The sequence below is a fragment of the Ictidomys tridecemlineatus genome, chromosome 1 (genome assembly GCF_052094955.1).
Source record: "Ictidomys tridecemlineatus isolate mIctTri1 chromosome 1, mIctTri1.hap1, whole genome shotgun sequence".
Classification (NCBI taxonomy): Eukaryota; Metazoa; Chordata; class Mammalia; order Rodentia; family Sciuridae; genus Ictidomys; species Ictidomys tridecemlineatus.
Genome location: NC_135477.1, coordinates 150,550,946 through 150,565,655, shown reverse-complemented (window position 1 = coordinate 150,565,655; position 14,710 = coordinate 150,550,946). Strand labels below are relative to the sequence as shown.

The 14,710-nt window shown below is 36.5% G+C and overlaps 1 protein-coding gene across 14 annotated transcripts in view; it reads left to right on the top strand.

The window, feature by feature from the left end:
- The window catches only part of Nsd1 (nuclear receptor binding SET domain protein 1), a 156,888-nt gene that overhangs the window by 84,059 nt on the left and 58,119 nt on the right, over positions 1 to 14,710 (top strand). For all 14 annotated transcript variants that reach the window (XM_040272116.2, XM_040272118.2, XM_005333164.4 and 11 more), the window contains 3 exons: positions 7,524 to 7,645; positions 10,090 to 10,360; positions 12,454 to 12,563. In XM_040272116.2, coding sequence (XP_040128050.1) covers positions 7,524 to 7,645; positions 10,090 to 10,360; positions 12,454 to 12,563 — 503 coding nt within the window. The remainder of the gene's footprint in view (positions 1 to 7,523; positions 7,646 to 10,089; positions 10,361 to 12,453; positions 12,564 to 14,710) is intronic.

The following is a 14,710-nucleotide window of genomic DNA, read 5'->3' as shown; positions in this document are numbered from 1 at the left end:
TGGGATAGAGGCAGTGGAAGTTAATTCTGTTTACTCTCTGGGAGGATAACCACACTCATTATTTTGAGTTAGAAATTTAAATTTTTAATTTGATCCAAGGGGGTGGGATTGTGGCTCAATGGTAGAGGCCTAACCTAGCACATGCCCTGGGTTCTATCCTCAGCACCACAATTTAAAAAAAATAAATAAATAAAGGTATTTTGTCCAACTACAACTAAAAAAAAATTTGACCCAAAACAGAAAGCAAAGTCCCTCTGTGGTTTTTGTTGGAAGATTTGTCCCATAGTCTTTCCCCACAGTCTACATTGAATGGTTTGTATCCGTGTTATATAGTTTAACATATTTCTCTGATTTCTGTATCAGTTTGAGAATATATATATATCAATGTTTGAGTTCTTCTTTATCCTCTGCCCTTTTACCAAGAGGCTTACATCTTCAGCTTACAAGTTCTCAGCCATTGGTAAATAAGGTTATAATGCTGCTTTGGGGAAAAAAATAAGTTAAGCAGGATAGTTGATGCTGGAGTGTTTCAATTTTAAATACAGCAGCCAATCAAGGTAGACATGGCCATGGTGTGGATATTTTTTTTTTTTTTTTAATTCTTGGTGCTTTGATTCTTTTTTTTTTTTTTTAAGAGAGAATGAGAGAGGAGAGAGAGAGAATTTTTAATATTTATTAGTTCTCGGCGGACACAACATCTTTGTTGGTATGTGGTGCTGAGGATCGAACCCGGGCCGCACGCATGCCAGGCGAGCGAGCTACCGCTTGAGCCACATCCCCAGCCCCGGTGCTTTGATTCTTTTAAGAGGATTTAAAAAACACATTATACATCATTTTTATTTGATGTCAACAACAGATGTGAGATGCATAACATAGCTTATCATGATTGGTCTGTTCTTTGGGGTTTTGCTTATTAAGAAAATAATGTTCTGTCTCTAAGGTTTCAGAGTTGATGAAGTAGAGGTGGCTATGAGAGGGCTGATGTTGATAAGTAGTACTCTAGTCTGATGGGAAGTTTGCCATTTTCATAAAAAGGAGAAACCTGCAATTTAGTTGTGATGAAAGGGACTTTATTGTTTTAAAATTAATTTTCTTCAAGGTAATTATTTATATAACAAAATTTACATACATTATATGAACAATTAAATGATTTTAAAAGTAAATTTATTGAGTTACGCAGTCATTCTCATAAACCAGTTGTAGAACATTTCTATCAGGGCCAAAAGAGCACCATTAGCTTGTGTGTAATTTTCTTTCCTTTTTTTTTTTTTTTAATTTCAAGGGACTGAAACCAGGGTGCTTTACCACTGAGCCACATCCCAAGCCCTTTTTTATTATTTTATTTAGATATGGGCTCTTGGTGAGTTTCTTAGGGCTTGTTAAATTGCTGAGGCCGGCTTTGAATTCGAGATCCTCTTGCCTCAAACTACTGAACTGCTGGGATTGCAGGCATGCACCACCAGGCCAGGCTATAGTTAGTTCGTGTTTTTACCTTCAACACCAGAAAACCACTAATCTGTTCTCTGTACTTATAGAGGTGCTTTTTCTGGACATTGTATAGTGTGGTCTCTTGTGCTTTGCATTTTTCACTTGACTTAATGTTTTTGCAATGTATCCATATCAAAGCACTTTTCACTAGTTTGTTCTTTTTTATTATCACGAGATGTTCAATGTAATGATATGCCATGTTTTATTCATCCATTCATTAGATGATTAACATTTAGGTTATTTCACTTTTTTGGATATTTAATTAGCCCAATAAGATGTGTTTGTAAGAGTCTAAAAAGCTAGTGCTTGATTTGCTCAGTGTGAGCAATTTATTTACATTCTTATAATGTTTCTTATTCTTAAATATTTCATATTTCTCTTCTTAAAATTTTGTAGTTTTAGAGTAGTCATGAGGTCCTGGCCCTGTGTTAGGAATTGGGGTATGTTTGCCCACAACCCCAGGATTAACAGTGCTTTGACTCCTGCTCTGTTGTGTGTTTACTGTATATTCTGTGTTGAAACTTAAATGATTTAGTACTCTTCTCACTGGCTTATGTAATCTTTTGACTTTTAATTATTTCCCTTCAGTATTCAAAAGATCATTCCTCTTTTGTTTCTAACTTATTCTTTAATTTAGCTTGCCAAATCACTTCATTTTGGCCTCAGTTTGCCCATTTATAGTAGGAGGAGTTTAATTGATTCCTCTACTTTTCCAATTCACAAGTGCTAAACTATTAGGAGAACATAAGTGGAGAGTTGTGGTATGAGGGATAGAAGAGGAAGGGAAGAAAGAAAAGGAACCTAAGAAGCATCTTCTGGCATTAGTCATTAGTTGTGAATAGACTCTTTTCATTTGTAATGCATCATTCTGTTATTCATTTAAGGAAAGAGCCAATAAACTTTTTCGTGAAGAGCCAGATGGTAAATATTTCACTCTTTATGGGCCAGAAGGCCTATGTCACTATTCAACTGTGCCTTTGAAGCACAGAAGTCACAGTCTCTATGTAAATATTGACCAAGATGTTATTCCAACGAAACAGTCCCACAGGTAGTTTTCAAAACCCTGAACTTTAAAGGGTTGTTCTTTAAAAGATAATTTTGCAGGGAGCAATGTATGTGACTTTGTAGGGGCCTAAAAGGTGTGTCAGATATAATTAGAGATTTTTTTCACTTTAATTTCCACTCTGGGAGTGTGTGTGCATTGTACTGGGCATTGAATTCAGAGGCACTCTACCTCTGTGTCTTCAGCCCTTTTAGCTTTTATTTTCAGACAGGATGTTGCTAAATTGCCTAGGCTGGTCTTGAACTTGCTATCCTCTGCCTTAATTTCTGGAGCAGCTGAGACTATAAATGTGTGCTAACAACCCCCAGCTTAATTTCCAGTCTTTGTGCCCTTTGCTGGTTTTCCTTGTTGGTTTTGTTTCTCTCTCTCTCTCTCTCTCTCTCTCTCTCTCTCTCTCTCTCTCTCTCTCTCTCTCCCCCTCTCTCCCTCCCTCCCTCCCTCCCTCTCTCCCTCTCTCCCTCTCCATCTCTCTCTCCCCCCTCTCTCTCTCCCTCACTCCCTCTCTCTCTCTGGTACTGAGGATTAAACCCAGGGGTGCTCAACCACTGAGCCTCATCCCCAGCCCTTTTTTAGATGTTATTTAGAGACAGGGTCTTGCTGAGTTGCTAAGTGCCTCAGTAAGTTACTGAGGCTGGCTTTGAACTCACAATCCTCCTGCCTCTGCCTCCTGAGCTGCTGGGATTACAGGCAAGCTCCATTGTTCCTGGCTCCTTGCTGTTTTCAAGGAAATAGAGAGCTGGAGGACTGAAGCCTATACTAAGTAGTTATTTTTTATGAGGTATAAACCCCAAGCTAGATTGAGACTGTTTGGGAATGAGATCCAATCTGTGTGATACAGGTGGTGTGGGAGATGCTGCTGCAATAGCATAGGGACTTGTTTAGGAAGAAGAACCCAAGGACTTTAGAATTTTAATAGATTTTGTTTGGAATCAAGGTCTTGCCACCTCAGTAACTGACTCCCCCTTTATTATGACTAACTTCATGTTTTTGTTTGTTTTTAAAATTGGCTTCCCTTTTTTTTTTTTAACATGAGAAAAGGTTTTTTTTTTTTAAAGATAGAGTGAGAGAGAGGAGAGAGAGAGAGAGAGAATTTTTAATATTTATTTTTTAGTTCTCGGTGGACACAACATCTTTGTTGGTATGTGGTGCTGAGGATCGAACCCGGGCCCCACGCATGTCAGGCGAGCGTGCTACCGCTTGAGCCACATCCCCAGCCCCTGGCTTCCCTTTTTGAGCCCCATTATATTATTTATAAAGTTATGAGTATCACGTGGGTGTGGTCATGCACATATATGATCCCAGCTACTTGGGAGACTGAGGCAGAAGGATCCAAGTCATTAATAAATAAGGAAGGAGAACAAGAAAGCAAACGAGCAAATGAGTGAGGAAGCAGGCAGAATGGCGATGTAGCTCACTGGTATGTGGTTCGTCTGGATTAAATCCCTAGTACCACCAAAAAAAATAAATAAATAAAATAAAATGGATATTGTTTTCTAAGTTGCAAATTGAAGTGATTATTGGAGATTCTTGGATGGCAGTTGGCTTAACTTACCTGGTATATAGTAACTCTCTTACTACCTCCTTTCATTTCTTTGGTCTTTTTTCTAGTAAAAATGTCATTGGTGTTTGAAAAACCTTAAATGGATATATAATGGGAATTTATTGAAGCATAATCAACTTTCCTCTGAACATAAATTAATTGCCATTAACTCTCATAGGTATGAATGTGTGTATTCATTCCAAGATATATTTTTTGATTGTTTCTTTTTTTAACCTAAATGGATTTTTCAAACGTTATTATTTGGGAGAAATAATTACTTGGCTTGTGGTTTTAATTTATTTTGAAATAATTGCTTGGGAAAAATCTCTCCACTTCAGGTCAATTAGAGATTTATTGCATACCATGGAAAAGTTAGAAAAATTCCAGTGATTTTCATGTTGTAACTAGCCCCATAATTTTATTAAGAGCAATGTAGGGGGGCTGGGGATGTGGCTCAAGCGGTAGCGCGCTCGCCTAGCATGCGTGCGGCCCAGGTTCGATCCTCAGCAGCACCACATACCAACAAAGATGTTGTGTCCGCCGAGAATTAAGAAAAAATAAATAAATGTTAAAATTCTCTCTCTCTCTCTCTCTCTGTGCCCCCCTCTCTCTCACTCTCTCTTTAAAAAAAAAAAGAGCAATGTAGGTATACAATTTAATAACTATTTCAGCCTTTAATGTTACTTTTAAATAAAGTAAAAGGTATATTACTAGTATTTACTGCTATGAAATTACAACACTTACTAGTAGTAAAAAGCAACTATCTGAAGCATGTTGCCCTAATAAAAGGTTTTATGGGGGTTTATTTCCATAAGTGCTAAGGAGCGGGTGTTTTTTGTGATACTAGTGCTTGCCTTTGACCCTTTCTTGTTCCTTTTTTTTAACATTTATTTTTTAGTTATAGGTGGACATAATACCTTTATTTTATTTTTATGTGGTGTTGGGGATCGAACTCAATGCCTCACACATGTTAGGCAAGTGTTCAACCACTGAGCCACAACCCCAGGACCACCCCCACCCACCCCCGACCCATTTCTTCTTGATTTCAACTTTTGGGGTATTTTGTTGCTATGGACTCCTCCTGGGCTTATTGCTTTCCTTTTATTGTAAGAATATTAGTAATGCCACATTCACCTGAGGACAGGAAATAGCTTCCAGTGAGGTCATCATAACTTTATGAAATGCCTTTTGCCTCCTGGTAGCCTTCCATTACGCATTAGCTGTGTTCCCAAAAAGCTTACCTACAGTGTGGTAAAATGGTTATAGTATATGAAGTATATTAAAACTGGAACAAAGTGTGCTGGGAATGTAGGTCAGTGGTAGTGCACTTTCATGGCCCTGAGTTCACAATTGTCAGTATTAACAAACAAATATGGCTACCACCAACACACACATATTTACTGGGGCAAGATTTTTTTTTATTTTTTTAAAGTTGTAAGATGGATACAATATCTGTATTTTATTTATTTTTATGTGGTGCTGAGGATTGACCCCAGTACCTCACGCATGCGAGGCAAACGCTTTACTACTGAGCCACAGCCCTGGGACAAGGTTTTATAGGGAATTTTTTTTTTTTTTTTTTTAAAGAGAGTGAGAGAGAGAGAGAGGGCGAGAGAGAGAGAGAGAGAGAGAGAGAGAGAGAGAATTTTAACATTTATTTATTTTTTCTTAGTTCTCGGCGGACACAACATCTTCGTTTGTATGTGGTGCTGAGGATCGAACCCGGGCCGCATGCATGCTAGGCGAGCGCGCTACCGCTTGAGCCACATCCCCAGCCCCGGGGAAATTTTAATAGACATTTGTTTCTACCATTAATTGAAAGAAATAATGTTACGAAGTTGTTCTTCTGTATCCATGGATTCTGCACTTCTGTGCTTTTGTCCAACTGTGACGAATCTGGATTCATCCTACTGTTGATCCTGCAACTCAGAAAGCCAAAGCAGGAGGATTGCATGTTTGAAGCCACCCTTGGAAACATAGACCCTGTCTCAAAATATTAATGTTTGAGGGGGCTGGGATTGTGGCTCAGCGGTAGAGTGTTCGCCTAGCGTGTGTGAGGCCCTGGGTTTGATCCTCAGCACCACATAAAGATAAATAAAGGTATTGTGTCCAAGTACAATTAAAAATGAATGAATGAATGAATGAATGTTTGAGGATACAGCTCAGTGGTAGAGTACCCCTGAGTTCAATCCTTAGTACTTCGGGGAGAAAATTGCAAAATAGAAATTGCTTATGTACTGAACATGTTCAGTATTGTTAAGGGGATAACAATTAACTATTTATATAAAATATGGATTATGTTGGATATTATAAGTAATGTGTAAATGATTTGAAACATAGGAGAGGATATGCATAGGTAATATGCAAATGTGATATTATTGTATATTAGGGATTTGAGCACCCACAGATTTTGTTATCTGTGGGGATTCCTAGAACCAATATCCCACAAATACTGAAGGATAACTGTATTACTCTCCTATCTTTTGTGTGTGTATGTGTATGTGTGTTAGGGGGATAACAGGGATTGAACTCAGGGGCACATCCCCAGCCCTATTTTGTGTTTTATTTAGAGACAGGGTCTCACTGGGTTGCTGAGGCTTGCTTTGAACTTGCTATCCTCCTTCCTCAGCCTCCCAAGCCGCTCGGATTACAGGTGTGGACCACGATGCCTGGTTTACTCTCCTATCTTTTGCATGTGTTTTTTATGACATTGTGATATTGAAATACATTGAGATATTTATGTATTTTTGTTATTCATATTTCTAAAGTGAAACTGCAATCCTGGTGGTAAATGCTTTTGAAACTAATCTGGTATGCTGATTAGGTAAATCTATCTCAGTGTCTATCTAATATTCTATATATTCCAGAGAGATTTTATTCGTTCTTTTATTTATTTATTCATTCTTGCAGTACTGAGGATTGATCCAAGATGTTCTTCACTGAGTTATATCCCTATCCCTTTTTATTTTTTAATTTTGAGACAGGGTTTTGCCAAGTTGCCCAGGCTGGCCTTGTACTTGCCGTCCTTCTGCCTCAGGCTCCTCAGTAGTTTGGGATTACAGGAGTATGTGCCAGTGCACCGGGCTTAGAGAGATGTTAGTTAAAACAATCCATCTACATTTTAATGTTAGGTTTATTTGGACTGGCTTGGTCACTATAGGATATTAGCTTAAATTTTTAAACTTTTCCTTAAGATTGGGTGGCTGTATGTATGGTGTGTGTATGTGTAGTGTGTATGTGTAATAATCACACTTAATCACACTTATTGTGATAAATCATAGCAAATTGTTTTGTGCCTTTCATAGTGTAAGCCCAAATCTTTTTTATGTGGTTTCCCATCTTGTTACTTTTGGGAGTGTGAATATGGTTTCAGGAAAACAGTGAATTCTCCTGCAGCTTTTTAGTTAGTATTGAACTTATTTCCTCTTTTAGCTGTGCGATCAGAGAAGAAACGCCTCAGGAAGCCCAGCAAGTGGCTTCTGGAATATACAGAAGAATATGATCAGATATTTGCTCCTAAGAAAAAAAAGAAGATACAGGAACAGGTACACAAGGTATGTGACAGTGGTTCAACAAACTTGGGCTTCTTATTTTGCCTTCAGCATTGTATTTTATCTTCATGAGGCAGTAAGCTCCTGAACTGGGATCTTGATCTTTCTTTCTTTGTTTTTTGATTTTTAATCTTTAGCATCTAGCACAGTACTTTGCATTTATTAATTATGTAAGAATTATATCACTAAATCTTCATGTTGTATATCTGTCTATATATTTCCCCTCCACCTGTTTTTTTTAGTACTGGGTATCAAAACCAGGGGCAACCGGGCAGGGTGGTGGCCCATGCCTATAATCCCAGTGGTTTAGGAATCAGAAAGAGGCAGGAGGATCACAAGTTCAGATCTTGCCTCAGCAACTCAGTGAGGTCATAAACAACTTAGCTAGTTTTTTGGCTCTAAATAAAATAACAAAAAAGGGCTGGAGATGTGGCTCAGAGGTTAAGTGTCTCTCGGTTTAGTCCCTGGTACCCAAAATAAAACAAAAGAAAATCAGGGGCATGTTAGGTAAGCATTCTTAACACTGAGAATGTCTATCTGCCTGCCTTCCTTTCCTTGCTTTTCAAAATTCCCTTTTGGGATTAACCCAGTGGTGGGGCAGCAGGCAGGCAAAGGTGGGGTGGATGCACTCTGCCATTGAGCTATATACCCAGCCTTTTTTATTTTTAATTTTGAGATAGGGTCTTGCTATTTTGCCAATGCTGGTCTCCAACATGTGATCCTACTACCTCAGCCTTCTGAATCCCTGACTGAGATTACAGGTGTATGCCACCACATCCTGCTCTGTGTATATATGTGTTTTTCCCTTCTTAGCTATTGAAGACTGTTTAATGATTTAGGAATATTGTTATCATATGGTGTTGAGTAGATTTTAAACTGAATTATTTTATTTTATTTTTTTCATTTTGCAGCATAACATTTATTTTTAGTAAAACATTCTTAAAATTCTTCAATTTGTGTACTTACTTTTATTCTAAAAATTTGTTTCTTTTAAATCTTTAATTTTATTGCTGTTTTGTGTAGTTTAAAATTATTGTCCGAATAATTCTCATTTTCCATTTTTTTTCCTATGAAGCAGTAACTCCTCAACTTTTGCTCTACATCTGGGATGACTCCACTCCATCCCCAGATATTAATTTTTTTTTAAATTTTGTTGTAATTAGTTACACATGACAGTATAATGACCTTGACATATCATACATTTGAAATAGATGGGATATAATACCTCATTTTTCTGATTAAACTGAATTATTTTAAAGTCATTGAATGTATTTTATTTTTTGTTTTGATTTTATGCCTCTAGGAATCAATCCCACAGCACTGCACATTCTAACCCATGCCCTCTACTACTTAACTACATCCCCTTCTAGAGAGGCTTTTTGACAGCATATCCCTAAATACTTTAATATGCATCTCTGAAAAATAATTTTCCTTTATAATCATTTTAACAGCTTAGCTAATATTGGCCTATGGATATCTCCTTTCTAGATTTATGAATGCTTCCTCACAACCTTCACTTTTTTGTTTCTCTATTACCTATAGTCCCTTTAAGGGGAAGGTAGAATATTTAATTTATTGGTGATATTTTATATATTGCATGGTATTAGAAGGTATAAACCATTAACTTGTCCATTTTGGTGACTCATTCCTTTAAGTTTTATATATCCCTTTTGATCAAGAAGCAGAATGTGTGTAATTACTTTGGTTCGAAAGAAATGTCCTATTATTACCCATTTCTCTTATGTTAAAACATAAAAATAAAAAAAAGTTGAAGATCCTTGGCTTTGTCAGTAATTTTGTTAGGGTTCACACAATGAAAACTTTGAGATTTTATAATTTCTTCTGCTTTTAGCTAGCCATCCCTTTTATTATCTGAATCACCATTGTGCTTCTTTCTTTCCTTGTAATTACTAGTTACGATTAAGGAACTTGTTAGTAGTTGTGTTAACTGGTGACATTAGCACAACATTTTTTCTTTTCTTTTTGGATTATTGTCATGAACTTTGGAGTTTTTGTAGCTTCTGTGTATCTCATTGAACTCCATTTTTTTAAAATTGTAAAATAGATATGCCACATTAACTAACTTCAGTGTACAATTCTGTGACATTAAGTATGGTCACATTGTAATACAACCATCATTATGAGCAAAGCATTTTTATATCCTCAAAATGAAACTGAGTACCCAGTAACCAACAGTTTCCTTTCCCCCTCAACCCCTGCAATTAAATTCTACATTTTGTCCATAAATTTTATTTTTCTACATATCAGATTAGTTAAATCATGGAACACTTGAAATTTTGTCTTTGGCTTATTTCCTTTAGTATATCCTCAAGGATCATCTATCTTGTATGTGTCAGAATTTCATTCCTTTTTGAGTGCATTATTCTGTTTGGCAAATTATAGCAATTTTGGCTTGGAAATTCTAGTGTTTCTTTTTTTCCTCTTAGGTAAGTTCCCGCTGTGAAGAGGAAAACCTTGTAGCCCGATGTCGAACTAGTGCTCAGAACAAGCAGGTGGATGAGAATTCTTTGATTTCAACCAAAGAAGAGCCTCCAGTTCTTGAAAGGGAGGCTCCATTTTTGGAGGGTCCCTTGGCTCAGTCAGAACTTGGAGGTGGACATGCTGAGTTGCCACAGCTAACCTTGTCTGTTCCTGTGGCTCCAGAAGTCTCCCTACGACCTGCCCTTGAGTCTGAGGAATTGCTTGTTAAAACACCAGGTAAGGTGGGGTTGGTGTCTCAGTATATAAGTGGATATGATTGGACACAACAGATTTTTTTTTTTTTTTTTTACTATGTTTTGATATAAAGCTGACATTTAAACTACCCATTTTTGTCCTGGGATACTCCTAAAACAGTGGTTATTTTGATGTAGTTTCTGACCCTGAACTAATTTATGGTATATCTTCAAGTAGACATATTTTTAGAAGTTCCTTGCTTGTCCATCATTGTTTTTCATGGTTATTGATCAGCCACCATTTGAATAAACAGGGAGGGATAGCCATCGGACATTAGTGGAATAAGTGCTTGAAGTCTATGCTGTGTTTACCAACTCCACCAATTGCTGTGTTGCTCAGGAAATCTCTGAACTTGTTTTCATATGTATAAAATGAGGAGCATAATGTAATAAAAATGTATAATGTTATCATATTCTTGAGTACATAACATAGTAAGGAGTTAATAATTACTAGTTGCTTATCTTTTTATCACCCTTTCATACTAGGAATTTAATCCAGGGGTGCTCTACCACTAAGTTATATCCGTAGCCCTTTTTATTTTTCATTTTGAGACAGAGTTTTGGTATGTTACCCAAGCTGGCCTTGAACTTGAAATTTTCCTGCTTGCAGCCTTTGTAATAACAGGGATTACAGATGTGTGCTATTCTGTCTGGCTTATTTTATCATTCTGAACACACGTTACCTAGGGAGAGTTAGCTATAAATATATTATCTCATTTACCTTTTCACTGTTGAATGTTTTAGTCAGCTCAGATATGTGAAGAATTCTCTTGTTTGCTTTTAAATTTGGATATATACTTTTTACATTCCCATAGTAGCTTGTAAGGTTTTCTCCTTCAAATAAAGGGGACAAAAAGAATACTTATTACGCTTATAAGACAGAATCAAAGGATTTCAGTTTAATTTAATTTATAATTTTTTTTTAAAAGCCAGTTTTTTGTTTGATTGTGCTATGACACTCGGGCTTTTTTTTTCTTTTTAATATTTATTTTTCAGTTTTCGGTAGACACAACATCTTTATTTTTATGTGGTGCTGAGGATCGAACCCAGTGCGAGCGCGTTACCGCTTGAGCCACATCCCCAGCCCGACACTCAGGCTTTGATCATGTCCTTGTGCAGTGCTGTGCTGGGGTTTTGAACCCAGTGCCTTGCACATGCTAGGCAAGTGCTATACCACTGAGATACATCTGTAGCCCCAAAAGATTTCTTTTTCTTTCTTTCTTTTCTTTCTTTCTTTTTTTTTTTTTTTGGTAGTACCAGAGATTGAACCCAGAAGGACTCTGCCATTTAGTTATAACCCCAGCCCTTTTTATTTCATTTTTAGACATAATCTTGCTAAGTTTCTGAGGGTGGCTTTGAACTTGTGATCTTACTGTTTCAGCCTTCTAAATTATTGGGATTATAGGTGTACACCACCACTCCTGGCCCCAAAAAAGATTTTTAAAAGAATAGGAAAAGCCCTTAACCCTTTTTTTTTGTGCTAAGCATTATTACTATGCTCTTGTATATAATTCTTAGGAACACTCCACTGAAATAAATGTCTCTTATTTATTTAGGTGCAGAGCAAAAATTAAAATTGTGGTCCATTTTAACCCACAATCCAGATTTTATTTTACTTTTTTCCTCTTTTGTTTTTACTATTAAATAATTGCTGTAAATGCAGTTCAAGTCTTTGACATCTCCTTTAGTTTTTCTATGATTTCAGGAAAAAATATCCACACACAAGTACATCCTCAAATGAGTTTGTGTCTTCATTGAGAACTATTTGCTTGTTTATTTATTTATATATATATTTTTGGGCACAATACCTTTATTTTATTTTTTATGTGGTGCTGAGGATCGAACCCAGGGCCTCATGCATGCTAGGCGAACACTTTACCACTGAGCCACAACCCCAGCCCTTGCTTGTTTATTTTAAGTAAAATTTTATTATAAATAAATTCCCATCCTGCCCCTCCCCATAAGATGCTGAGAAAAACACGAACAGTGTTGTGATTCTGTTGTATACAGATTCTTTTCAAAATTAGCTTGTGCCCAGTTTCTAAATCATTTAATGAGAAGGTATGTGTATTTTAGGAAATTATGAAAGTAAGCGTCAAAGAAAACCAACAAAGAAACTTCTTGAATCCAATGATTTAGACCCTGGATTTATGCCTAAGAAGGGAGACCTTGGCTTTTCTAAAAAGGTATGTTATTTTTATTAATCCTAAAAAGGTTTAAATCCAGAAAGTGTGGAATTTAAAAAAAATAATCTTTAATTACTGTTAACATTGATATATATAATAGAATAACACCTTTTATTTGTGGTTTCAATTTCCACAGTTTGAGGTGACTGTGGTCAACTGTGTTCTGAAATACCAAATCGAGAATTCTAGGAATATACAATTCCTAAGTTTTAAATTGCTCAGGATTTTGAGTAGCAAGATAAAAATCTCACTCCATTCCACTCTGTCTTATTCTGTTTGTGAATCATCCATTTGTCCATCATATTCACACTGTGTATTTTTCACCTGTGGATCACCTAGTAGCCATGTTACCTGATTAGCTATCATGGTATTATAGTGTTTGTATTCAAGTAACTTTTATTGTACTTAATAATGGTCCTAACATAAAAAAGTTGTGATGGCTGGCAGTTCCAAAATGCAGAAGAGAAGCCGTGAAGTGTTTCCTTTTAAGTGAAATGGTGAAAGTTCTAGATTTAATAAGGAAAGAAAAAAAGCTTAAGTTCACATTGCTGAGATCTGTGGTAAGAATGAGTCCTCTATCTGTCAAATTATGAAGTTTCGAAAGAAGAACTTTATGCTAGTTTTGCTGTCATATCACATATTGTAGAAGTTACAGCCTCATTGCATAAGTGCTTAGTTAAGATAGAAAAAACATTAATTTTATGGGTGAAAGATTTGAAGAAAACTTGTTCTGATTGATGGCCAAGTGTTGTGCCAGAAAGCCTTGAACCTAAACAAAGACTTGTTCCCCTGATATAAGCGACACCATACCATTTACTACCAGTAAAGGATGGTTACACAGATTTAGGAATAGTTTTGAAGTGAAAAATCTAAAAATTAATAAGAGAGGACTTGTCTGTGGATGAAGAAGCTGCTGCCACATTTCCAGCACAGTTGAAGAATCTGAATAGGGGGAAGGATACCATCAAAAGCAAGTCTTCAATTGCAATGGAAACAGCCTCTTCTGGCAAGAAATGTCTAATAGAACCTACATTCATAAAAATGCAAAGGAGACAACAGGGCATAGAACATGGAGGGACAGATTATCTTTGGTGAGTATAGTATTATAAGATATTTTGAGACACACACACACACACACACACACACACACACACACACACACATTCATAAAACTTTATTACAAAATGCTGTTGAAATAGATTTGTTTCATTTTTGTTATTTTTTTTCCTTGGCTGTCTGTACTGGGGATTGAACCCAGGGCTCTGCACATGCTAGGTAAGCTCTTTACTATGGAAACAGCCACATTCCCAGCTCTTTTTATTTTGAGACAGCCTCTCCCTAAGTTGTAAAGGCCAGCCCTGAACTTGGAATCCTCCTACCTCAGCCTCCTAAGTAGCTGTGATTACATGGGTACATTACCACACCAAGTGAATTACACTTTTTAAAAAAATTAATTATTGTTAATCTTTTTCTATGCATAATTTATACATTAAACCTTATTATTGATATGTATATGTAGGAAAAAAATATATAGTGTTCAGTAGTCTATACTTTGAAGCATTATTGGAGGTCTTTTAAAAGTATCCCTTGTGAATAAGAAAGGACTAATGTAACAAGGAAATTAGGCAGTGTCAGTAAGCATGTATGATCTGTTTGAGAAATCATGTGGCCATGTATGTGCACTGGCTTCAGGTTTTCTTTACAAATGGGAGTATATTTGAAAAGCTTCTACAATTGAATAAAATTTATAATAATTCCTTTTTTCTTCTCCCTGGGCTGAAAACATCTTACTTGTGTATGACTTTTCTCTTTCAAACTTCTAGACTACTCTTTTATCCAGCCTGTGTAATACCTGTCTCTGTTATAATCCTGGTAGAAATATTTGAATTTAAGTTTCTGGATTTGCAGAGTTTTGTTTTGTTTTGTTTGGGGGCATGGATGGTCCTGGTAATTGGACCATCCCTTTTATTATTTTTGTATTTTGAGACAGGATCTCGCTAAGTTGCTGAGGCCTCACTAAATTTACTGAGGCTGGCCTGGAACTTGTGATCTTCATTCCTCATCCTCCTGAACTCCTGGGATTGCAGGCATGAACCAAGGTGCCTGGCTTCAGAGTTGATTTTTAGTAGTCAAGAAAGCATTAGAAA